Genomic DNA, 25320 nt, shown 5'->3' on the forward strand with positions numbered 1-25320 from the left:
TAACCACCAACTTAGTAACACATATTACTAAGTATAGTCACTTAAGCTCCATAAAATAACAAAATATGATTTTTTCATGAACATCAACTCAAATAAATCCATTTAAAATATATAAAACTTTTCAAACTCTAAATTAATATTAATACCAACATAGAACTAACAATATATGGCATGAATTTGTAAACCAGTCTTGTTCTGAAATCAAGAACAAATATAGTAATACACACAACTGTAATTTATTTATTTGTTATGTATTAATATAACTTTTGGATTTTGTAATAAACGAATAAAGCACGCACAAAACGGGGGAACATTAATTCTGAGGTAACTGACACTCTAGTTTATATTATAGGCACCGAGGCATCACATGCATATCCTTGAATGTATGCCGATGAAAACAGCCTTCTTGAAGGGTTTCCCCCTTTTTTAGTTAAGGGAGCTAAGCTTTATATGCTGCATCCTCACTACCTTATCACAGATTCGTACTCAGCGATACGATTCATCTCCACAAGTTTAGTTATTGGAAGTGTGGAAAATAACACAGTCCCGAGCATGACTTTCAAAACAAGAAATGTAAAATCTAGACTCAAAATTTTTCAGTGATTCATCAAGATGATGCCACTTCTCAATATAAAATATTCGAACATTAAAAATTAAATGTTTCCGATGTCGGTGGAGACGAGCAATTCTCACAGAACAGCAGAGAAGAGCTACTTGCAAAAAATCCCTGTCGTTGGTGATCTTGTTTAAGAGTGATTTGTTACTCAATGTCTAGGCAGTCGATTGTCGATGAAGTTCATAAACTGGTACATCGTTATTACAGACGCATTCCGGTGATAACCAAATACATCGATGATCTGTGAAAAGCAGGTTTAGTTGAAATGAAAAACTCCACTTTTAAAAACTTGCACGCCGACCACTGTGTGGGAGTGGTTAGCACAGCGTGCTATGACAATTGGGATCCCAGGTTCGAATCCCGGCCTGAACATGGGTGTTCTTTGCGAGTGTCACTTCATGATATCATTCGTCATCCTCATTTTTGCGATTAGCGAAAGTGGTGGAAAAGCGAAGTAAAATAAACCAAACCAATCAACTTGCTGAGTTAAAGGTAAAAGAAATGACATGTAGGTTTCGATGACTTTCATCTACTGGTACTCAAATAGTTGAAGAATTAAAACATATTTTTGGAACAATGCAGGACTCCACATTACCTGCAGACAGACAAGCGGAAAATATTTTTAAATTCCAAGTTTTACTTGCAGTCTCTAAATTTTAAATCCCTGTGAAAATACTTGAGTTTCATACGACGCCTCAGTAAAATTGGAGGAATCTGAAATACAGCATATAATTTGTTTTCACGCTCATCGTTAGGAGTTTTCGGGGTGGGGTGGGGTTAATGAGAAACATGAGCCATCTCGGAGCAATGGCAGAGATTGAGAAGGATATTTCCAATCCACCTCCAGCAAACAGGTACATTCACAATCATTATACCATTTCAAAAACTCTTGGCTATTAAGCTCCTCGCTCGTCATTCAGCAATAACAATCAATGGGTAAGTATTTTGACATCGCATAACCATAGGATTTGTTCATATCCTAGTATTCTGTGCAAGAAATGAGCTTGCTGGGATCGTAACTGGATATGTCAGGATTGTTTGCTTTGACATAATGCAAAGGACAGAACATTGTCACCTCGAACAGCTTTTTCTATGAAAAATAATTGGTCGATGTCAGTGAGAAGACCCAGCTGAACATGCGTGAACTCTAGCGGGGCCCTCCAGGAGAGTCTGTGGTGGTACACACGTGCACAGGATACAAACTATAAATACTCAATATTCAACAAGTCTCCTGAATGTGTCGAACACGTCAGCTATCAAAGTTACATCCAGTTTTAGGTAAGGATCGTTGTAGTCGCCCTTGGTCTCGAAGTTGAGGTGTTCCACATATATACTGAAAATGTTAGTAATCTTTCACAGATCAATCCTTGTCTGTAAACGGTCTGTAAAATGCATCCCATCAAGGCATAGCTGTTCTGTTGAACTTGGGACAGTCATCCATATACTCATAGGGATACGAGCCTTAAGTCTTGACAATGGTAAGTAGTCTTTGCCAAAGCAGTGCGTCGTAGCCTCAAAATTGCCATTTGAAAGTTGGCTTGCGAGAGTGGAGGTGGATTTTAGGAAATTCTATGATTCGAGGGATCACATTTTAATCGGACGACCACCCGTGATGCATACCAATTTGTTGGAAGAAATGTACTTTTCCTTGCTGTGTGCAAGAAGATCAATGCGTTTTTATTCGCGGCCGATCTCTTTGATGAATAAATGCGCATCATATCCTTCAAAATTATGGAATGTGATCCGACTTTCGAATGTGCAAATTACAGTTATTGCAGTTCAGTCGTTATGACGGTGAACTTTATCTTATAAGTAGCCACTACTTGTAAATGTAAAGCTACAGGGTACGTGATCCGAGAAATTGTGTACAACTTGAACGCCTCGGATTGGGTTTGCAAGAAAACATAAGGTCAAATAAATTTGGAAATCAGCGTATGTAACTATTGGGTGGAGCAATATTGCCATCGAACTTTTGAATTTCATGTGTGTTTTGGGAGCTGTTGGAGTTATATTTTTTTCTGGTCTTGGATGCTTAGAACACTCAATTAAATGCTCCTGAAATGTTGCAATAGCAGTCTTGGCTCCCCAAGGTTCCTAACCAAGACAAGCAGCGGTCGCATACTTCATTTTTTTCTGTATGCAAAGCAATCGGGCTCCAAACCAATCTTAGAAAATCACATATCAGGGAACAGTGCTTTTAACTAAAAACAATCTAATTATTAGATCTTGGTTTTCAACTTCTCTGTGCCTGAGTACATACTCTGCGCGTCCATCGTCCCCATGCACGTGAACGGATATTGGATGCCTTTGACGGTATTGTTTCTCTAATTTATCAACATCAGAAGTAAATTAAAGCAAATCAATCAATATCATGTATAGAGGCACCGGCTAGTCGATATCATGCATCATTGTTTCGTGTTCGCTGGTAAACTTGGTGCAATGGGAGACCCGGTACGCATGATCTGGAGCTGGATGTAGCTCAGCGTTAACACACCACTAGTAGTACTCGTCATCACCAGTATTTGAATATTCAGAAAACCTTGCTGTTCTTGAATTTATGGGGTGTAGTTGAACATACGTGCTTCCTTCGCCTATCGGTGTTATGGACCGTAGTGCGCGCGGAGCCGTCATTTTGTTTATTTGTGTGCCAGATGGATGGAATCATTCTTAATTTTGCCACCAGAGGTCAATAGCATCGGTTACGCAATGACGTAAAAAGGAAACCTTGGTGCGAACTCGCAGCCCTTCAGGCAGCGCATTTTGGATTCTGGCCCAGGGAGAGGAAGTAGTTTTTCCTCTAGACAGACACCTTAGGAGGGTGTCCGAGAAATCACGACATGGGAGGAGAAGGATAAGTACTTTTAAGTTTCGAATTGGCACTCACACACCCAAATTATATTTTGTTCATCTTTCTCGTCCGTTAAACTACGTGGAGAATTGACTTAACTGTAAAGGAATAGATTTAGTTCATCATTATTAATTATTTAGTTCAATTAATATCCACCCAACTGGCACAAGTGGTACGACACGAAAATGTATATTTCAGCGAGTTTAACATCGAAAATCTTTCTTTATGTAAACTAATGGTGCTTGCACATTATGTGAATATGAATAAACTTGCATATTTTAACGTTTAACGTGCATAGTGTGCGTTGACCACTTTGAGCAGTAGATTGTGTTGTAGACCGCACAGAGTCCAACCTGAACAACGACCTTGAAATTTTGCATGTTCAGGTAAGAGAACTTCGTATAACCTATCGATAACCAACCAATCGTGATTCATCACTCACGTGCAAACATTTTTGAGAAGTCAAGACTCCCATCCTTTCCTCTTGACGTGCTCGTAAAGTGTTGATAATATCAATGAAATTTAAAGGAAATTTGTGATAAAAATTTACCGAAGTATATTAATTATATTTTGTTTCAGCTTCATCAGAAACCTATTGATGTTCATCAATTCACAGTCGTTCGAAGATGTTCCAAGAGTATTGAGATTTCTTCATTCAGCCGTGGTCTCTTGGTAGGAGGAGGGGTTGAGTGATCTTGAGTGTTTTTGCGATACTAAAGCAGGTTTGCGATGCTGTATTCGTTGCCACATTCAGATCATAGATTCCATGCGTTTGTGTGGGTGGCAAGTGCGCTTATGCCGATCCATATTATCTGTAAATTTGGCAGCGAGTAAAATGCATGTCTCCTCAGTAAGGAGGGAGAATTACTTTTTACGGCTATTTCTATGTACAGTCTCAAAAGATGGTCGGTCACTGAAAAAAAAATCTGTATAAGGGTTGTAATTACTTAGGATGTGGGCTTCCAAAAAGTGTAAATACCTGTGGAAGCTTTATATATTAACACAGTGCACGTGTTTATTAATTAGGGGATCTTTGAGCAACTGCTTAAAATAGATAACACCATTTTAAAATTGATATTTATAGATGCAGTTTGCCAACGATGTGTACTGTAAAAATACAGTTCTTTGTAGAAACTTTCAAATAAACTAGAGTGTTGTTAGAACAAGGAGCATATGGTCTAATCTTAACACATGGTTACTGTTGGGGTGATAACCCCTCAGTTTGGTCAGTGTTCCAAATGAAAAGAACGTCAAAGGCAGGAATAGATGGCAAACTGAGAACTGAGTAGTAAAAAAAAAGTATACGTAATTACCTTTTCGAACATCCTGGGTACGCCACTGATGCCAGCTTTGTCTAACTGGAAGCGTGGGAGAATCGGAGAATCCAGGATTATCTGCAGGATCCAGACAACACAAAGGATATTCTTCACCTTCATGTTACCCACCATGAAGATATAACCGACGATTGGACGGTATACGACATTACGACGGAAAACAAAGACTTACAATGTAAACTAACTAACTAACTCTCTAGCCCTCTTAAACCCGAAGGTTTATGGCTGCAGCAACACAAGCGTTCCATCTGTCCCTATCCTGGGCAACATCAATTCAATCTTTTCCATCCTTACCGATTTCCTTTAGGTCCATCTGAACGTTATCGCTCCACTTTCGCCTTAGCCTTACAAAGACTTACAATGTGTTGCATGATATTTCAAACGACTTCGATCTCATAAGGTCGGCCGAGTAAGCGCATGGTAACAATGGGTATTGCTACGGTTGCATAGGGACTGTCACCAACAACGGTGAAAATGGTAGAATGTATTATCGATGTGCAAGGGTTCACACATGACACCAAATATATATTGCGTTGAATTTGCATACGCTTGACAAATTTGACACTGCGCATTACGCCCTTGCGAGTGTTCCCGTATATTTCAGACAATAATGAATACCGCTGGGTTATATACTATCTCCATTCATTATCGATCCGGAGTGCAGTGAGGATCTTGAACAGTCAAGGTGCAACATTTTATTGCAAAACACTGGAAATTCCAAAATTATCTATGCTGATCATGTTGTTGACCTTTAAAGTGCAAACTGCCATCACTTAAGATTATGCATATGTATCAAGGATTGTCTTGCAAATATCGTTCTGATACCCCTTCCCACATGAAGAAGGTTGTGCATGCAGAAATGTCCATAGGCTTATATCCTGGTACTACAATAAGGCAATACTTTAACTATAGAAGAACTGAAACGGTTATCATTTCATACCCAACATACTTACATGTGGACTTCGGAAGATTCAGAAAGTTTCAGGCGGTATTGTAATTTTTTTAAAAAAAATCGTTGCTTTTCTTCTCATTTAGGTAGATTGTGACAAAGAGGATTACATGGATTACACGAATACAGCTTAGCCTATGTATAGTGTGTGGAACGCCCATGCATATGCCAGTACTTGTATCTGGACCCGCCGGTACCGAGATTGGGAGGCCAACACCAAATGCCCTCGGCCTCTGAGTCGACAAGTTTCAGTACGTAACAGAACTGAAGATTACCAGCGTCTTAAGCACTAAGGTTCTCTAGGTACAACACCTTTCACTTGATTGACTTCATCGCATCCTCAAACAGTTTTAACACTGCACATGCGCAAGCACAATCGATTCATCCACTTCAAAATCACTCATATTGCATAATCCATTTAAAATCACTCATATTCCATTTCAAGAAAAGGGATTCACTTAATAATGGGTATAGTTTAAAATATATATTATTTTCTCTTGACAATCGATTGTATTTCGATTATTCATATAATTAATTTATCCACATCAGCAGCTGAGATCGGCCTCATTGTAGGTATGCCTGTCCCTGAAATTAGACTTCCCCGCACGAACCACAAAGAATGTTACGGAACCTCACGAGTCCGTCGCATACGAAGATCGAGCTCCGGACAGCGAAGGAAATTTGTGGTAATTATCGTAAGACCTAGAATTTAAGTTTTCTTGTATCAACCATAGCTTGATGAAATTATAAGTAATAAAATCTGTAAGTAGACAAACGTATTGGGGAAGGTGTCATAGGACGCTTCTTGACTGAAAAGTACTTACCAACGCAAGCCTGTGTTATTGGTTCCAATTCAAACCCTGATTTGCATTTACAAACGTAACTTCCAACTGTATTTTCACAATCCTGGTTACTGTCACAAAGATTGTCATCGTTTTCAAGGCATTCATCCAAATCTGAAAGACAAATAATGTTACTTTATATTATGCTTTTATACTATTAATTACATAATAATATATTACAGCATATGTCACTATCGTTCACAGGATTATATTCATAGTGGGCTGAGTCAGAAAGGGGAGGTGGAGGGGAGCAATGCCTTCCCGAAAAATGTATGTACGCCTTACTTATTCCTTGGTTCTACGGCGCTCTGGGAGGCTTTGCCTCCTTCAAAGTCCTCGCCTATTCTTCTCTATCTGCTGCTCTCCTTCTCCAGTTTCTAACTTTCATCTCCTTCAAATCTCTCTTTATATCTTCCAGCAATCTCACTCTAGGTCTTCCTGCTTTCCTCTAGGTTTACCATACAACACTCCCTTTAACAATCTACTTTCTAACATGTCATAACCACTGTAGTCTTCTCCTTCTAATATCTTGTACTATACCTAAGTCTTTATATAAACCATGGTGTTCCTGGTTTTTTCTTATTCTTCAGCATTTATTTCTATCACAGGTTCATAGATTCGTCTCATAATCTTTTTTTCCCATGTGTTCAGAATTATCGCATTATTTTCTGTGAAGGACCATGCCTCACTTTCATCCATCACTATTGGATTTTAGCCAACCTTCGTGACGAAGTGGTCAGAATCGCGGCATGGATATGAGTGAGTGTTCCTTTGACAATTTCATCACACCATCACTCATCCTTATTTTCGCGACTAGTGAAAAGTGGTAGAAAAGCGAAGTAAAATATAACAAATCAATCAATCAATCCACCATTGGCTTTACCATAAGTAAAGTAAAGTGCTCCCTTGTGCTTTGCACAGCGCCATGAAGGAGTATAGGGGGTGTGGAGTTAGGGCCCCTCACTTTCTTGATCACAGCCGAAGGTGGGTGATGTGATCAGCACCACGCCCCTGGCCGCCTTTACCCCCCCCCCCAGAGTTTCCTGGGAGTACCCACTTTATACGAAGTTGGGTGGACGCCGGAGCCGCTTGAACAGGTGGAAAAAAATCCGGTGCTCCTCCCTCGGGATCTAACTCGGGTCTTTCGCATTATAGTTTTAAGCCCTAGCGACTGGGCTTTACCATATTCTTATTTTTTTTATTTTAACAGTTTTACTGATTGCTCTGGATATCAAAATCTATTTCATTTCAATGTGTGCATCGGATACCTGCCAGGAGTCTCATTTTAATTTCTTCATTTATTTTATTTTTGCAGATATCACAGAGTACGTATTTGGAACTATTAAATTATTCAAACTGCATATAATTTTTGTTCAATGTCTGCTTCCTGGATATACTCTTTGTGACTTTCATTATTTAGTCTTTGTTGATTTATGAATAGTCCTGCTGTTTGTGTTGCTTCTTGTACACTCCACAAAACTTAAGGACACCAAGGGATTATGAGAGCAAGTAGAGTATTAGAGAATATTGTAAACCTTGAGAATAATATAATATCTATTCTACACATAATCGTCCCAAGTTTATTTAAGCTTTGTCACGCTACTACATTTTTTCGTTCGTGGATTTCCTCTATCTCACGTGTTCCTTGCAATTGTTGATATTGCATGATACACGAAACACTCCGTGGTGATGTGGTTATCACAGCTCGCTACGGCGCCAGGTGTCTCGGGTTTAAATCCTGCTCTAGACATTGGTGTCATTTGTTATTTCATCATATCATCCTCATCTTCGCGATTAGCCAAAGGTGGCAGAAAAGCGAATTAAAATAAACCAAATCAATCAATCAATTATGGAGATATTTTAGAATGAGTAATCTTGAATTTCAGTCTGCCCATTATTTGTCTTGGTCAGTTTATAAATAATGTCAATGCCTCTTACAACATCGCAAGTACCATTAATGTTTTGGATTTTGCTCAGGGAAGACTACCAAGTTGTTGTTTTTAAGTCGTCTCTCTTAACGAGGAACGCTAGTGGCAACCCTCCCACGCGCCCCTGCTAGTTATGTCAGAGCAAGCATTTGCTGTGTTGGGTTGCATACGTACAGGATAGATTTAAGCGCTTATAGCGCAAGAACTAAGCGCTTTCGAGGTAAACTTTATCGGGAAAAGTTGCTTGTTTTTGTGATATCTACCAGCTCCCAAGCTCCCGATTTCCCTACACTTCTTTTCCATTTACTTTTAATCTTTTCTCATATTTTTCTCAGCTTGCTAACTCTTTCTCCCTTTCACTTTCTCTCGTTCCATTCTTCAAATGTTTCTCTTAACTGGCACACACACACACACACACGTGTGTGTATTTGGTGTCTTTCCTCCTTCTTTTCTAATCTATTCTCGCATCTTGTTCCACTTCTTTGTCTCGGATGGACATAATTATTTCAAGGAATTGTTTGTGTGTGCACAGCCATACGTTCTAATCACATTCTTTGCATCACATGTTGTCCTTCAAGTGCAGAAAATACAAGGCACATACTCAATTTTATATAGCTATCCGGCGACAGTGATAGAAAGTGTGATGGTTGACAATGGTGAAGAATTAAATTACTGTCTCGTAATTTAAATGCATGTTCCTGATCATTTTATTTTCATCATAAGTTTTTGACTGAAACCTGGGGGTTAATGATCACTTTTCTTGGGTTACAAGGTTATTGCAACTGATATTTGCAGTAACGGCGAAAACATCAACGGCGATCGGGTGCCAAAACTTGGGGGCAAGGACAGTTTACTTTTTTGGTAGAAAAGTCTTAGCATTAAGAGGCCATAGTGCGGATGCAACAACTGACAAAATGTGGCGGGGGGAACTTTCCCCCCTTTGTTCCTTCTAATCGCCGCCACTGGATATTTGGATTAAAATTAATGTCTTATTGGAATGTACACACACACGCGCGCGCGCGCGCGAGAAAAAAATTCTTTCTTCATTCTGCATAAAGTATCCCAAGGCCTATAAAAAGCTATTTTGACAAGACATCGCCCAAAAGTAATAATCAAGTAACATTGAAAAATCTGTTAAGAATTGAAAGGATTATTTGCTAAGTTGCTATTCGTTTTCTCAAGTTAGTCTTCGTTACTCATGCGGGAGAAGTAACACACTTATGGTTAGATGAACACATGCAACACATGCAACAAATGTCAACCTCTATTCTGCCCAGCATACCCTGGAAACTTTAATCTTGCAGGTGAACGAATCTCTGGCGCCTGGAATCACAGTCAAAATAATAATTTGTGGTGGGTTGTATTTTTAGTGTATGCGTGTATTTGTTTTCGTCCTTCGTCACTTTCACCTAATCATCATTGAACCTCATCGTCGTCATTAGCCAAATTAGCAGAAAAGTGACTTCACATAGAACAAATCAGTCGAATCAGCAACAACTTACTCTTTCAAAAGTGGAGTTTCATTAGTTTATACCCCTTCGAAAGTTGAGGTGGTAGTTCCAATTTCACATTGTTTCATTCTTGGATCAAGGCAGCTAACTCCGTGAACAATAACGTTGTTTTCCGAAAGGCTCAAATATTTGTCTCTGGCAATACATCCTCTTAAATGAACGCACCTTCTGTGGTGATAAAATGACACGTTTCCTGTGAGTTATTTCTGTATATTTTTTATCGAATGGCATAACGTTGGCGCCTTATAATGAAGAGGTTCTGGTTTCTACTGCCCCCTCCCCTGGTGGAAGCACAATGCACACTGGTTCGGATTCCACTTTAAACTGTACGTTTAGTCCCGATTAGCCTATCTGAGCATAAAAGTGGATTTAACAACAAACAAACAAAATTTTCTAATGGATACTTCGCGACACTTTTTTTCTTTACTTCATCTGCATCTACAGATTCTGTTGACCTTTTCGGATGAACCTCTGATGCTTCTAAAGTTTAAACCATTCTCATCGTGATTGATTAGTTCTCTGACGCCCTCAAAACAAAGCTTTCCTTCCAATCCCTTTCTTCTTTTAATTCTACGTAAGTTAATCACAAGAAAAATCTTATGATTACCTAACTGATAGGCTATTATTAATTCAATAATTCTGTAGCTTCTTCCAAACCCACATAACTGTACATCAAAATTTATACACCTCGGTATTGTAGTGATTATTGTGATTGCTTCTTATTAGTATTTATTAGTAGAACGAATACAAAGTTGTTGTGTGTATACCACGTAGATATTTGAAGATGACATGTAATAAAAGTTGTAATGAAATAAAGAAAGAGACACTTCTGGAATTTCAATGTAGACCTAATTAAGAAGTCGAAATAATGTATTGTGTTGCTGGAGGAAGCAATGCTAAGATCGGTTTTTTATTTATATATTTAGAGATTATTTTAATCATACGCAGGCCGGGATTTCTTTAAGGCCCGGAGCTTACAACACCAAGACCCCACCCAAATCCCCTCCACAGTTTCAGTTATAACTTTTCGCTAAGCTACATGAGGTGGTTAGTTATACGCATTTCTACATTTTTCATCACATCCAAAGTACTTCCTTTTTTCATTATGCAGTACTTTTCCAAGCAGTTTTCCCCAGTGAAGGCTCAGAGCTGTAGCCCTCAAGGTCACCCTAAATCCTGATCTCATCTTGACCATACCCTGCATAATTTTGCACCTCCTAAGCCTATTAGCGGCTTCTAATAATTCTCTAGTAATTCGTTTTGCTTTCTAATGACAAAGTTAAGACAGCTTTCTATGAGATGATGATATGTGATCATTTCTAGTAAAGATAATATTCATGAGTAAAATATACATGTAATGAACACCAGAATACACTTATTTACTGAAACATTCACATATCCCCAAGTGTATGTACTTAGTGAATTTGATTGGGTGGGCAATCGGGTGGGCACAGGATTTTTTGGGTGGGCGCTTGTCCACCCGTACCCACCCCTGTCGCCGTCCCTGCTCTTGATCAGGGTTTATGAACACCAATAAGATACAGATGCAACATGCAACGAATATTACCAGCAACATTGCAAAATGGTACAGAGGGTGAATCCTCTTTTTGTGTTTGTTTTGATTCTGTTCCCTTGGTGTTCCTTAAGTTTTGTGGAGCAGTGTATTTGTATCGTAACCTGTTTCATTGCTACACTATACGTCCGAGTACATCATCATCATCTATATAAGCTAAATACTGCCTTGTTCTATTTAATATGGTTCCATTGGGATTTGTTCTATGCTTAAAGTTCATTTTTTCAAAGACAAAATTAAATTTCTCACTTGGAATGCTTCAGATATCTGCCCCCGTATTCTGACTTTCCTTGTGGAATTGTTTAAAGTCGTTTTAATCATATTCACTAATTTATTAGGGATACCAAACTTCTATCCACTGAGTCATAAGCATCTTTCAAGTCTACTATAAACAGCAAGTGCAGGCCATGGTTAAATTCATATATATTTTTTTACATGGCGTTATTTGTCAGCCGGACCCTTTGGCCGAGTGGTTAGCACATCGAGCTGCGACGCCAAGAGTCCCGAGTTCGAATCCCGCTCGGGCTTGGTTGTTTGTGAATGTCCATTCATCAATTTCATCATTTCATCACTCATCCCCATCTTCGCAAATTAGCCAAGAGGCACAAAACGCGAAGTAAAATAAACTAAATCGATCAATCAATCAATCGTTATTTATCAGTATTGCAGCACACACACACAAACAGCCACTATCGTTCTCAGGATTATATTTAGAGTAGATTGAGTCAGGAAGGGGAGGGGGCAATTCCTCCCCAAAAAATTTGATTGATTGAGTTGGTGTTTTAAGTCCACTTTATACACAGTAAGGTTAATCGAGACTGGACCTACAGTTTAAAGTGGTATCCGAACCACTATGTGATTACAAGGCGAAGACGCTACCACTGCGCCATCGCTTCCCCGGAAAATGAATGTTGCCTAATATTACCTATACATTTCACATACATATTTCATTTCAGGAGCAGTAATTAGCATTATTAAAACGGAAGTAAAATGTTTATGATTATGTGGTGGAGAACGATAATTTTTTCACTTTATCCATATATAAATTTATAATAATCATGATAATGATAACCTTAAGACATATACAAATAGTAATGTTTGCAACATGTCATGGCTTGCCTTTTTAAGAAATCCACGCTTCGCTAATTTCACTTCTATACTAAATTTTACTAAATAAATGAAACAAGAAACATTTTCAAATACAACTGCGTTTCACATGTCACTCAATAGACACTGATTCACTGTTGAATGAGGATATTCTTCGAATTTTCTTCACCTGTCACTTATTGTTTTGTCCGTCGGTGGTTCTGTACGATGCACTTGGTTTGAAAACCACATACACTGTAACCATTAGCTAGGTTTTAGCAAATTGCAAGACACATAACCTTTCTGTTCACCTGAAAACGGCATGCTTGCACGCTACTGTATACATGCGGAGAAACTGGCAATTAGTCAATGCATATGTCATGAAAAATACTTATATCAGAGATAAACGTATTATCTGTACTTTTGCATTTCCTCAAACCGTTGGCATGTTATTATCTTTTGTATGGGTTTGTTACTGCCAAACTTAAAAATCCCGGAGGGACTGGTGAAACGCGGAGTATTGAGTAAATTTACAAAGAAACAAAAACTCACCTACACACTGCTTATAGTAGCGACTGTATTGAAATCCTCCTTGACATGTGCTTTCTGAAGCATTAGAATTATTTGCAACTGCTGGAAGTTTGGGTCCACAACGATATCCTCCTGGTTCATTCATGCACACTTCAGATTCAGTGTTGCAGATATGCTTGTGTTCATCACATTCGTTGATATCTTGAAGGAAAATAATCATTAATGCTTTCCAGGTGCAGGATCAAGATTGTTAGTCAGCAAGATACAAATCATATTCAAATAATGCAATTTTCTTTACCTTACATTTCAATAGATACATTAATATTAAAATTATGGAGCGTGTTTACATTTTGTCCCATACCGTGGTCGTGGCTATTAAGGGCTGTTATATACATGCATACATACACACACACGTATATATATATATATATATATTCACACGTTCGGTCACAGGTTCGATCGACGCAAGTAGTGTAATTGATGCTATAACCATTTCGATAAAGTATGAACCCCCCTCAGGCAGATTTGGCTACACTTAAAACTAGCTCAACATGCCCATATGAGCTTTTTGCTCAAGTGTGGTACTCTGTCTAATCCAAGATTTTTGTAAAAATGCCCTCGGGAATTTCCCGGGAAAGTATGACCCCCCTCAGATTGATTTGCTTACACTTACAAAATCTACATCTGTGAGATTGTTGTCCATAAACTTGTCAAAAATATGCCCCTCTTGATATTGTTTTTGGCTACACTTAAAACTAGGCCAAACGTATTAACACACCCACACCCACCCACACCCACCCACACCCACACACACACACACACACACACACACACATACACACACACACACACACACACACACACACCCACACACACCCACACACACACACACACACAAGTAGTATGATTGGTGATACTTTTGGGACCACTTATAGGTGTAGAAAAGAAGAGGTCATTTGATTAAACAGCCCGATTTGCCTACACTTAAAATTATGGCAAGATGCTCTTATTCCCCAATTCTTCAAGTGTGATATGCTCTTAATCCCCAAGAATTTTGAATCCTAGTGTAGAAAAGAAGAACCCTCAATATACAGATTTGCCTACACTTAAAACAATGTCAAGAGGGGGCATATGCCCCAATCGGCCAGGTGTGTTCATATTTAAATCTAAAGAATTTTGAGCCCCTAGTGTACAAATGAAGAACTCCCCTCAGACAGATTTGCCCATGTGTGCAAAGGCTGAATTTCTCAGTTTGTTGTCCATAAGCTTGTCAAAAATATGCCCCTCTTGTTATTGTTTTGGCTACACTTAAAACTAAGCCAAAAATGCTTATAAGAGCTTTTGCTTACACAATAATATAACGTAATATATGCTTAAATACTTGTTACCTGGAATAAGCTCAATATTTTAATTGGACACCAGCCTCAACTCATATATCTAGTACTAAGACAATGCATTGTGCAGAAATCTTCTAGAATTGCTCTGTGACTCTCTCATTTCTTACATCATAAACATATGATTTTTCACCTATAAGAATAACACTACATATAGTGTCATCAGGGAGTGTATTGTGGAATTCACAGATAATTTTAATGTTTGTCCTGTCATTAACCACAACTTGTTTCCTTTTTGAAGTGTTGATGACAAACATGGGTCTCTGTGCTTTGAATTCATCTGGTGTGTAATACATGTCAGTATTGCCAGTAGTGACCCTTTTGTATGCTGTAAATGCTTCATATAATTTAAGGAAATCAACCTTGGACATGTCTAAATTATAATTTTCTCTGGGGAACACCTCATTTCTGCCATTTTTAAGATATATGTTCTTGATGTTGCAGTTATCAAATCTACTTGAATTTTTTTCCTGATTATTGTGTCTTCCAGTCTGAAACAGTACCACCACAAAATCCGGCATGTCATATTGTATACTGGAGAATGAATTTGTAGCATCAAACTCATAATAAGTACCAGCGGCAGGCTTCTGTACACATTGATATGTATAAAATTGTAAAGGAACCTGTGGATTTTTTATTATATCTGCTTTGTATTTAAGAGCATAACTGGCTTCATATTCAACAACTGGGATTCTTAGCTCCATAGTCTGAATAATGCATTTGCCCTCATCAGGTAGGGTATTGGGCAGAGCTTCCCCTGTAGAGTTTAATGTACTGTACCTCATCAAAGCATTATTATCATTGGCAGCTCTTCTAAATGTGATTCTTAAACCACCCTACCACATAATATCTTTGTAATCTGAGAAGAATCCTGGCAACAGGCGCATAGGGAACAGCACTGTGTGGCTTTTGGATAATATTTTATCACCAGCCTCAAATCCACCTATTTTGTAGTAAGAAGCCTCGGTTTTGGATAATTTTAGTGTGGCCAAAGCTGTGGAGGTAATGCCGGGATAATCCACTCTGTTTATAACAACACCATGCTTTCTGATCTCAATTTCAGAGAACAGATGTGGCACAAAATTATCCACCAATCTTATATTTGAATTTGCCGGATAATCTGTTCCATCGAGCTTTACAACATCAAATTTGATGTATAGATCTGCTCTGTGGAGGTGTATAAAGCCATCCCCTACATCAAGATCAACCTCAATCTCTGTGTTGGGTTGATTTAAATTTGCAAAGGTCCTCCTGTTTGGAGGGAATGATTGTAGCTCATAACTCTCAATATTTTCCATTTCTTTTTGTATGTATTTTTATTTAAATATTAATCTCTATGATTGCAGTTGTTGTGGCTCCAGCAAAATCAACTAATTCTTCTTTTTCATTAGTGACCATCAATTCAATGTTATCTATTCTATTATGACACACAGGAAAATATAATGTTGGGGATGGAGTGTAGATGATGGGCTCCATAAATTCAGAATTAGGTTTGAATGTTGCAATGATGCCAGTTTGTTTGTGAGTGCCTATGCCATTTGATTTGGTGATCATACCCTCAGCCACATTACAGTGAATATTTAGAGTCTCTATGGCTAAGAATTTAGGTATATTAATAGCAGTGTGTTTGATGGCTGGTTCAAGTTTTGTGTTGTTCTCAAATCCTAACAGCTCTCCTATAGTACCCAGATCCACTGTTTCTGTAGCAGATACAATCTCTACTCTGTGAGTGACAGAATTTTGAGTTAATACTATACCTCTGGGTAATTGAGCATTTAGAGTGGACAGATTATACTGCCCTGGAGTGATGACAATATTTTGATCACCAACTGCAATTTTGTTGTTATGGTGTGTAATATTAGGGATCAAGTACATGCCATAAAATGCTCTGAGAGCTATTGTTTTGGGATACACTATATCATCATGTAATTTGAGTTTCAATATTGAATTTTGGCTGGTGAGATGGAATACCCCCATGATGTTTTAAATACCACAAGGCTTTTTGAAAATTTTCAATTGATGGTTTATTTATTTGAGACATATCTCTAAGAACAGATAAACACAAATGTCCACAATTAACATCTTTGAAGTTTTGAACACGGGCATTATTGTAATAAAGATTAGTTGATTTTAGATATTTTACTAAATTTTCAGGTGGAACACCTCCAAATGAATCAAACACAAATGCCTCATCTTTTAAATATTTAAGATAACAAATCCAGTGAGTGCCCTGATTTTTGTACTTATCCAAATTAACAATGCCACACTCTTTGTTGAGTGGTTGTTCTGGTAAAGAATCAGACATGTACACACCTCTAAAATTTTTGATGGCCAGTGGCTTGATTAAAGCTTCAATATCTTGGATTGTAAGCGGCTCTTGTTTTTTTTAAACTTATTTATGGTTCCCTTAACACCTTTGCCTTGTTTCTCCATGGCCAGGTTATGGCGCTTCATTTCATCTAATTCTGCCCTATTCTTCTTGGCATCTATTACTGTTTTTGCTATGGCAGCTGATCCCCCAGCCAAGCTCCCAACAGCCCCAAGTGCTGCTAAGATGGCCGGGATAGTAAATATGAAACCCCCCACATGTGATTTTTTTCTAGATTGTTGTAATTTTTTTAATTGGGGGGTACTAAGCAACAATTTCATACCATGGCCCTTTGCAAGACAAGAATTTTTTTTCTTGCGCTGCTTTTTGGTTAAAAGGCTATCAATAGTTTTAAGAGATTTAAGACCTGCATAAGGTATTTGATACATAACACCCTTGGCCTTCATTCTAGGTTTATTATATATATATATTCACAGCCCCCACCCCAGTTTTTGTTTGGTGTTCATAGCTATGGTGGTCCCCAATGCTGCTATTCTCTCACTCAAAGAAGCATCTTTGCTTACAAATCTACCAAATGCAGCCTCTTCTAATTTTTTGTCTGCAACATGTCTCTTGTCAAGATCAGAATGTGTGTTGTATGCTATGTCATGGTCTCTACAAGCAGCATCTAGGGGATTAACACCAGGATCACCTCTGTTTAATCTATGCTCCAATTTTGTGCCTGGACCACAATACTGATAGCCTGGAATGTGTAGTTCAAATGGCTGCTTGTTTATAATGTCATTAACCAACCCCCGACCCTCAGAAATATTCCAAAATTTAGGTGGTAGAGTATTAATAATTTTTATAAGATATCCAATTCCCTTAGTGTCATTCACTATAAAATTAGATAATTTTGTGATTATCATGTCCATAATTCCAACCTTTTCATTGTAAAAATTGTGGTTGCCAGCATTTTCCTCCCCAGCTATCACCAATAACCTATCTACAAGTTTCCTGACATCATCAACCCAGACAAATTCTTTAGGCAGGTGTTGTATTGTTTGATTCCACTGCCTGTCTTAATTTGTGACCATATGGGCTTGAATTAATTGTTGTATTTTGCTCCACTGCTAGACTTGACTCTTTTTTGTGTGGGATCATTGTTCTGGTATAGAGCATCTGATTTTATTAATATTTCTTTGTAGTGCTCATAATCTCGATCTGTATAGTTGCCAGGCCTTTTCCTAGTCATCAGTTCCCACAATCCAGGTGTGCCGGGATATTTAACAAAAGCACCTTTTTCTCCAAGATGAGATTCTGAATATACAATTATATCATCTCCCATAAATGTTACTCTGAAATTGCCAATTCTATGTATGATGTTACCATAACGCTCTGTGTCAGCATATAAGCCAAAGACCTCATCTTTGTTGTCTTTAGGTGTGCTTAAATATTTTTGAGCAAGAAGACCCAATTCAATAGGATCCTGAGTAGCTTCAATTCTTCGAGGAGCAACAGGACTAGGTGTATGAATACTGGAAAGTGGGGTGATTGGATAATCTAATATGTTCCTAGCAGCTACAGGTACAAGCTCTGTGATCAAATTTTGATTTTGCTCTGTAACAGTTTTGATATTTTTACCTAATTCACTAATAGCATCAATAATAGGCTGTTCTGTTTGTTTGTGTTGTTCATAAATTCCTCGGTTCTGTGATTTCCATCCCTTAAATCTTTTTACAAGATAATCTCTTAATTTAAGATCATCAATGATTGGCCTTTTCATGGTTATTTATATATGTTTCAATGTCTAGAAAATTGTTGATTTTATTTCTGTATTTGCCACTATTGGGTTTTCTTGTCATATCAATTGTGACAAACCCATAACTGTCCTGGTTCCAGCACCTACTGCAAAACTTGGAAAAATTATTGTAGCTCAAGTCCCCACCTATTTATTCATCATGTATGTGTTTGAGGTTGGTATGATCTTGATGAAACACACATATAAAATTGCTGTTGTCTCGGATCAGCTGCTTCGGAATTTTAGAAAAAGTCTGTGCCAGGTAGAAGCATTCAATGTTTTTGTGTCGGCCCTGTGTAAAGAAATTTCTAACCTTGTTTTGATTATCCAGTATAATGTCATCAAACACAACAACAGAATTATCGAGACATTCATGAAGTGGCTTAACATCTGATTCAAAAGTGGCAATATCCAGTCCATCATATAGCTTCATCAGCTGCTGATATTTTAATTGTTCCAAGCTCTTAGAGAAGACATACAAGTGCCTATTTTTCCAGTCTAACCAGTTGGGTGCCAATAAAAAATTATCAATCATTAGTGTAGTTTTACCACAAGCCGATGGCCCAACAATAAGACATCTAATATTTTCAGGCAGCAACTTGCCATTTCTCTTAATCTGCTGTTCAGGTTCTGGCAGCCTTTTTATAACATCCCAGGTGCTCATATTATCACTTTGTCTGCATCGATCCAGCTGTGTTCTGGAAGTCCTAGCCATTTGACAAATAACTTGTTGCCTTTTCTGCGGATGATTTTTTCTATGAGATATGTGTCAGGCTGTTTAGTTTTGTTGAGTTCTTCTTCATAGAACCGGCCTTTGAGAATTTCTCCTCGGTGGTCTTTTATTATATATGTGTTAAGGGTCCCAGGTTTAATTTGAACCACTGTAAATAATTCAGTGCTCCAGTTTCTTGTAAAGCCTCTTTTGAATAAGTGCTTATATTTGCTGATTCTTACTTGATCACCCACCTTGTATTTGGCTTTTCTTGTTGTTGGCTGGTATCTAGGATAATAAACAGTCCTGATCAAATTTTGCTCATCAGATGAAGTTACTTCAGAGGGTTTCATGTTGATTGTGGAATGGACCTAGTTGTTATATTTATGTAGAAGTTCTGGAAGAATATTAAGCCATTTATAATTACCTTGAAGTGTAAATTGTTTATACATAAGATTTTTTAGGGTTTTGTTGAATCTCTCTACAATTGAGGCTTTGAGATCACTGTAACTCGAATAATGTTGTATTGACTGGCTTTTAATAAATTGTTGGAACACAGAATTATAAAATTCTTTGCCATTATCTGTTTGCAAATAGCGCGGTGATCTTCCTGAATGATTGATGATTGTCCTGAAGGCTTCTGTAACACATTTTCCAGTCTTGGATTTGAGTGGCACAGCCCAGGCAAATTCTGAAAATGTATCTATGACAGTGAGTAGATACTTGTAGCCCTTGTTGATTTTGTCTAAGTTTTTCAGCTGTCCACTTGCCATTTCCACCAAGTCGCACTGCCATAAATCATTTATGCCTTTTGTAACCACTGGCAGTCTCTTATAATTATGTCTGGCTTGTCTGTGTAATTCATCAACAATAATTTGTCTAGACATAATATGTAAACAAGAATATTGCAACTATGGGGTGTTCAGCAGCTGATACTACAGGATTTTCTAAATACAGTTTGTCTCCTATTTGTATATGAAATTCCAGAGAGCCATCATCTTCAGCATAAGATGTTTCTAATGTATTGGGATCTGTAAAATCCTCTAACTCTACACTGGTTATTTTTGGTTTGTTGTCAGCATTTGTTATTGATAAGGTGGGGTAGTGGTGTGCCTGTGGTTGAAGCCAATATTTGATCTTGATTGGTCTCAGTGTGCCCCCAACAAAAAACTGGTAATAAAATTGTGCAGGGGACAGCATATATATTTTGCCACCTGGTGTAAATGGTGAATCATATTCTTTGTTGGGATGCTGTACAATTCAAGAATTACTGTATGTTTAGGATTCTCGATTATGCCTGTTATTTCTTTTTCTGCTGTAAGCAATCTGCTTGTTACAGATTCAAGGTGCTCATTGATGGTCCTAACAACATCATCATGGCCTGGCTTGATTTTTATGTCCACAACAAGTTTCTTGTATTGTTGCACAATCTCTTGAAGCTGGGTGGCAAAAACAGACAGAGCATTTGCTTGATTGGATTCCATGGTCCCTAGCTGTTGCTTGATATTAGCTACAATTTGTTGCAAATTTTCAATAACTGCCAATTTTGAATTTTGAGCAGTAAGATCATGGACCTGTCTTCTGATATCCTCAAACAGGGCATGCAGTTCATTAATATGTTGATTAGTTGGTAGAGTGGCCACTGTCTGAGTAAGTTGTTTGATCTCTGTCTGGATATTCTTGATATCTTCTGATTTCAATATGCGATTCACAGCTCTCTTAATATTTTTAAGTTCCTGTTATGTAGGCAGATTTGATACAGTATTTTGCAAAGATTCAAGTGCCAATTTCACATTATTTAATTCAGAAGCATCAGCCACACTTTGCATAGCATCTTGGAGCAGGGCTATATCTGCCTGAGTGGGTGTTGGTTGTTGTAAAATTTCAAGCTTTGTTTGGATATCATCGATCAAGTGATGAAAATGAGATAGCTCAGATTCAGTGTTGAGGTTTTCAAGCTTTGTGATCTGTTGCTGGACACTGGCAAGGGTGTCTACAATACCAGGCAGGCGGGATTCTAGAGATTCTTGTACATTTGTCAAATCACTTTGCACTGCTGCTATTGTACCCTCAAGATGGGTTATGGTACTTTGAATTTTTCCAAAATCTTCATATGTTTCAAGTTGCAGCTTAATGTTGGCAACACTCCGAGTTATTGCACTCAAAGCATCAGAAGATGGCAAGTTGTTCATAAAATTTTCAAGTGTCTCAATTTTTTCTTTAACCTCGGCTATGGCATTGTTTAGAGGGTCCAGATTAGGTATCTGGAGTGATTGAATCTGTTCCTTTAGAGTGGAAATCACTAGATCAATATCTTCTTGTGATTTTATGCTTTTGACAATTGTTTGGAGCTGTGCCTGGACATTATTTATCTGCTCTTCCAATTGCTGTTTCAATTGCTCAGAGTTGGTGGCCTGGGTCTTAAATTTGGCTTGAAGAGCTGCTACAGCTTCTTCTAAATTTTGAAAATTATCCAATGTGGCCAAGTCAGTATATTTTTGAAGCAGCAATTTGAGTTCTGAGTCAATTTTAAGAAGAGGGTCCATGCATTGTGTTTGTAAATTTGTAATTTCTAGTTGAAGACTGGCATTGAGTGTGGTTTGTAAAGCTTGTAAATCACTTCTTAATTTCTTGACTCTGACATCAAGCATAAGAATCTCATCACTGTGATCTTCATGCCTTGTATGGCCAAATATATCATTAGGCATTTTGTTTTAGTGGTTATTTATTATTGAATATCTGATTCTTAATTCTATAAAAAAAGGTATAAGCTTGTCATATGATCCCGGGACCTCAATATATAAGCAGTCACCAGCAGAAACAGTATAAACAGTGCCAGAAACCATGCTTGAGTGCTTAATTCTATAAATATTTCTCCCTACTGAAATCTTGACATCACCCTTGGGGGTTGTAATAAATTGTAATTGCCCACCTACAGGTAATTGGTAATGATTTAAATTATTGTTAAATATGTACAATGTTTTACCTGTTTCATCATCAACATCTGTAAGTATGCTGTTCAGATGAATAATTAACAAAGCACTTAGTTTAGATATTATATCAGAAGAGGGTTGTGGTGTTGGCAGGTCCATAATAGCCTGTTTTTTGAACCCAAATAAGTTCATAGGCATGTTTATTTATTTCAAATCATGCTCTGTAATTGGACATTATTTGCCACTTTTCAAATCACAATGACCCCATGGTAGAGTATGTATGCCACATGATAAAATGCATCTCTTATCATCATGTGGGTCCAGAGCCACTTTTCTTACAATATTTGTAGTCAACAAGTGATCCACACTCTGAATTCTAGTTTCTGATGTTCTGATTGTGCTACATGATTTTGAGGCAATTTTTGTAATCTTCAAATTCAAGCTCTTTGTCAACAATTACTCTGCCAATGCCCTTGGCGTTTTTGGCAATAGCGCCACTACATGTTTCAAAACTGTACATCTTGGCCCTTAACCCAGCAAATGCCACAATAACATCACCAAGTGTCTCATCTTTTAACTTGCCAGGTACCTTTTTGTTGTGGTGTTTAATTTTTGAATGTTCAGTGGTATCAAAATATTTAAACAATTCAGGCTGTGCCATATCTTGATAAACATCTTCTGTTTGAATATCAAGAACAAAACTATCTGTGTCCATGTACATCAGTTTTACACGATCCTTATAAAAAGGCTTCAACACATTATAAAACAATTTTAACATGTGTAATTTGGCCAATTCCAATATCACAGCCCCTACATAAATAGGCTTATCAAACTTAATCTTTGTTTTTTTCATGTTGAAAAGTGCCATATTCTCATCATAAATTCTTCTGTAATTGAAGTTGGGCTTTGCAATCAATTTTTTGCTCCGTCTGGGGTCAGTAATTATTTTAACATCAATATGTTTTCTGACATTTTCTATTGTTTTGCCATTCACAGAATTGACCATCAATTTAAACAAGGTCTTATCAAATTGGCTCATTGCAGATGTTCGAAGCTCTGTGTTTGTATCAATATATGGCTTTAACCATCTTGAGTGCCTGAACCTTAAGACTTTTCCAACTTTGGTCACTTGAACACCTTGATTCATCAGGAACTGGAGGTTTTTGTAATATAAGACATAATTCTGTTTCGGCTCTAGAGTCATCATCAATTTCTTCTGTTTAGAGCCAGGTGAACACTTAACCTCAGGAATTGGGGGCAGATCAGAAAATGTGTTGCGTAAATCATCAGGAATTGTCAGATCAACCTCTAAGAACAGGCCATAGTTACTGCCATCAAAATCCTTAAGATCTTCAATATTGAAATCTTCAACCCACTCAAGCCCTGCATATGGTAGTTTATTCATCATAGCATAACCATAGAGGCTGTTTGCATCTACATACAGTATATAATTTGATGGCAGTGCTGGATCATAATCAGGAATATATTTGTTATTTGCTCTGGCATATCTCTGAGAACATTGCACCATGCCTCCTCTTATACATTGTTCCATAAACAGATATACATCTTGATCCTGGATCAGATCCAATTGCATTTTAGTGTTTAAAAACATTGCAGACCATGCTAGGCCCGGAGCACTGTAAAAATACATTGGATCCAGCTTATAATTTTCCATGGAAGATTTTCTAAATGCCTGAAGTATATCAGCTAAGAGGGTCACATCAAGTTTTAAATATGCCTTGTGATAATCACCAAATTTCTGGCATTTTAAATTGTTCCACATCAACTGGGCATGGTGATAATCTTCATCAGTGATTCCAGATGCTCTGATTTTGCTGTAAAACTCTTGTTGTGGTGGCAGAGAACACTCATCAAATTTAGAAAAATCTGTAACATAATCATATGGATATACACCCTTCCGCCTAATTAATTTCAGGTCCTGATTTGGAAACAAAGCACATGTGATTTTGAATTGATCATCAGATAATTGAGTGGCCAGTGTAGCCAGGCTAGCAGACAGAATTCTGTATGAATCAAGAAATCTTAAGTGAATAGGAACACCATTAACTTTAATTATTTTGCTAATGGCAATATATTTTTCATTATTTTCAGCTAAAATATTTAAATTCTGCTTGTCAAACCCCTCGTACCTGATCAGATGATGGAAATCATAATTGGATGCACCATGGCAAAATATAGGGACAAATTTTGGTCTCTGGATCTTAATATTACAGCTATTACACAGGGCCATTAAGAATTTACCATCTGTATGAGAATGGTGTTTCACCTTGATATTTGTATCTGAAAATTCAGAATCACATACTGGGCATTTTTCTGCATTGTTGAAATCTTCAATCTGTTTCTCTGTTAAAGGCAACATGGGTTTTGATTTTAATAAGACATTAGATGCTATGTCATGGCACTCATTTTCTATTCTATGTGCAAGTTCTTTGATGGCATCTGCTCCCATGTATAAATATTCTTTACTAACAACACCATCCTGTACAATCACATAATAAAAACTAGAAGGTTCATGTAATTGATATGATGTAATTGAAGATTCCTCAGGATCTGGGCTACAGAATGCAAGGGGTTTGAGGTTTGATTCAAAATCACACACTATATATGCTGGGTGTTCCAACAAGGCTTCAAACTTTTTGAATTTGGCATTTTCACTTGGGTTAGGCATCACCATATGAACAGGTTTATGGTTGCCACAGTATTTCAGATGCTCAATTAACTTGTTTTTAGCAATTTCTGCATTTTTTCCCGAACCCCATTCACCATTTTTTGACCATCAAATACAGTTAAACATCTTCTACACAACTTGAATATTGTATTGGATTTGTCTAGTTGTGTTCTCACTAAAGCTTCAAGATTATGTATCAGAGTATAATGGTGTGTATCATCCCCTTCAATTAAGAGCAGATCAATCGGAACAGCAGAATCATCAT

The 25320-nt window shown here is 37.6% G+C and overlaps 1 protein-coding gene across 4 annotated transcripts in view; it reads right to left on the bottom strand.

Annotated features, from left to right (window-relative positions):
• The window catches only part of LOC145984114 (uncharacterized), a 677559-nt gene that overhangs the window by 374282 nt on the left and 277957 nt on the right, over nt 1–25320 (bottom strand). For all 4 annotated transcript variants that reach the window (XM_083117547.1, XM_083117546.1, XM_083117548.1 and 1 more), the window contains 2 exons: nt 13240–13419; nt 6572–6703 (listed from right to left, as the gene is read on the bottom strand). In XM_083117547.1, coding sequence (XP_082973673.1) covers nt 6572–6703; nt 13240–13419 — 312 coding nt within the window. The remainder of the gene's footprint in view (nt 1–6571; nt 6704–13239; nt 13420–25320) is intronic.

This window comes from Lepisma saccharinum, chromosome 2 (genome assembly GCF_977018435.1).
Source record: "Lepisma saccharinum chromosome 2, izLepSacc3.1, whole genome shotgun sequence".
Lineage (NCBI taxonomy): Eukaryota > Metazoa > Arthropoda > Insecta > Zygentoma > Lepismatidae > Lepisma > Lepisma saccharinum.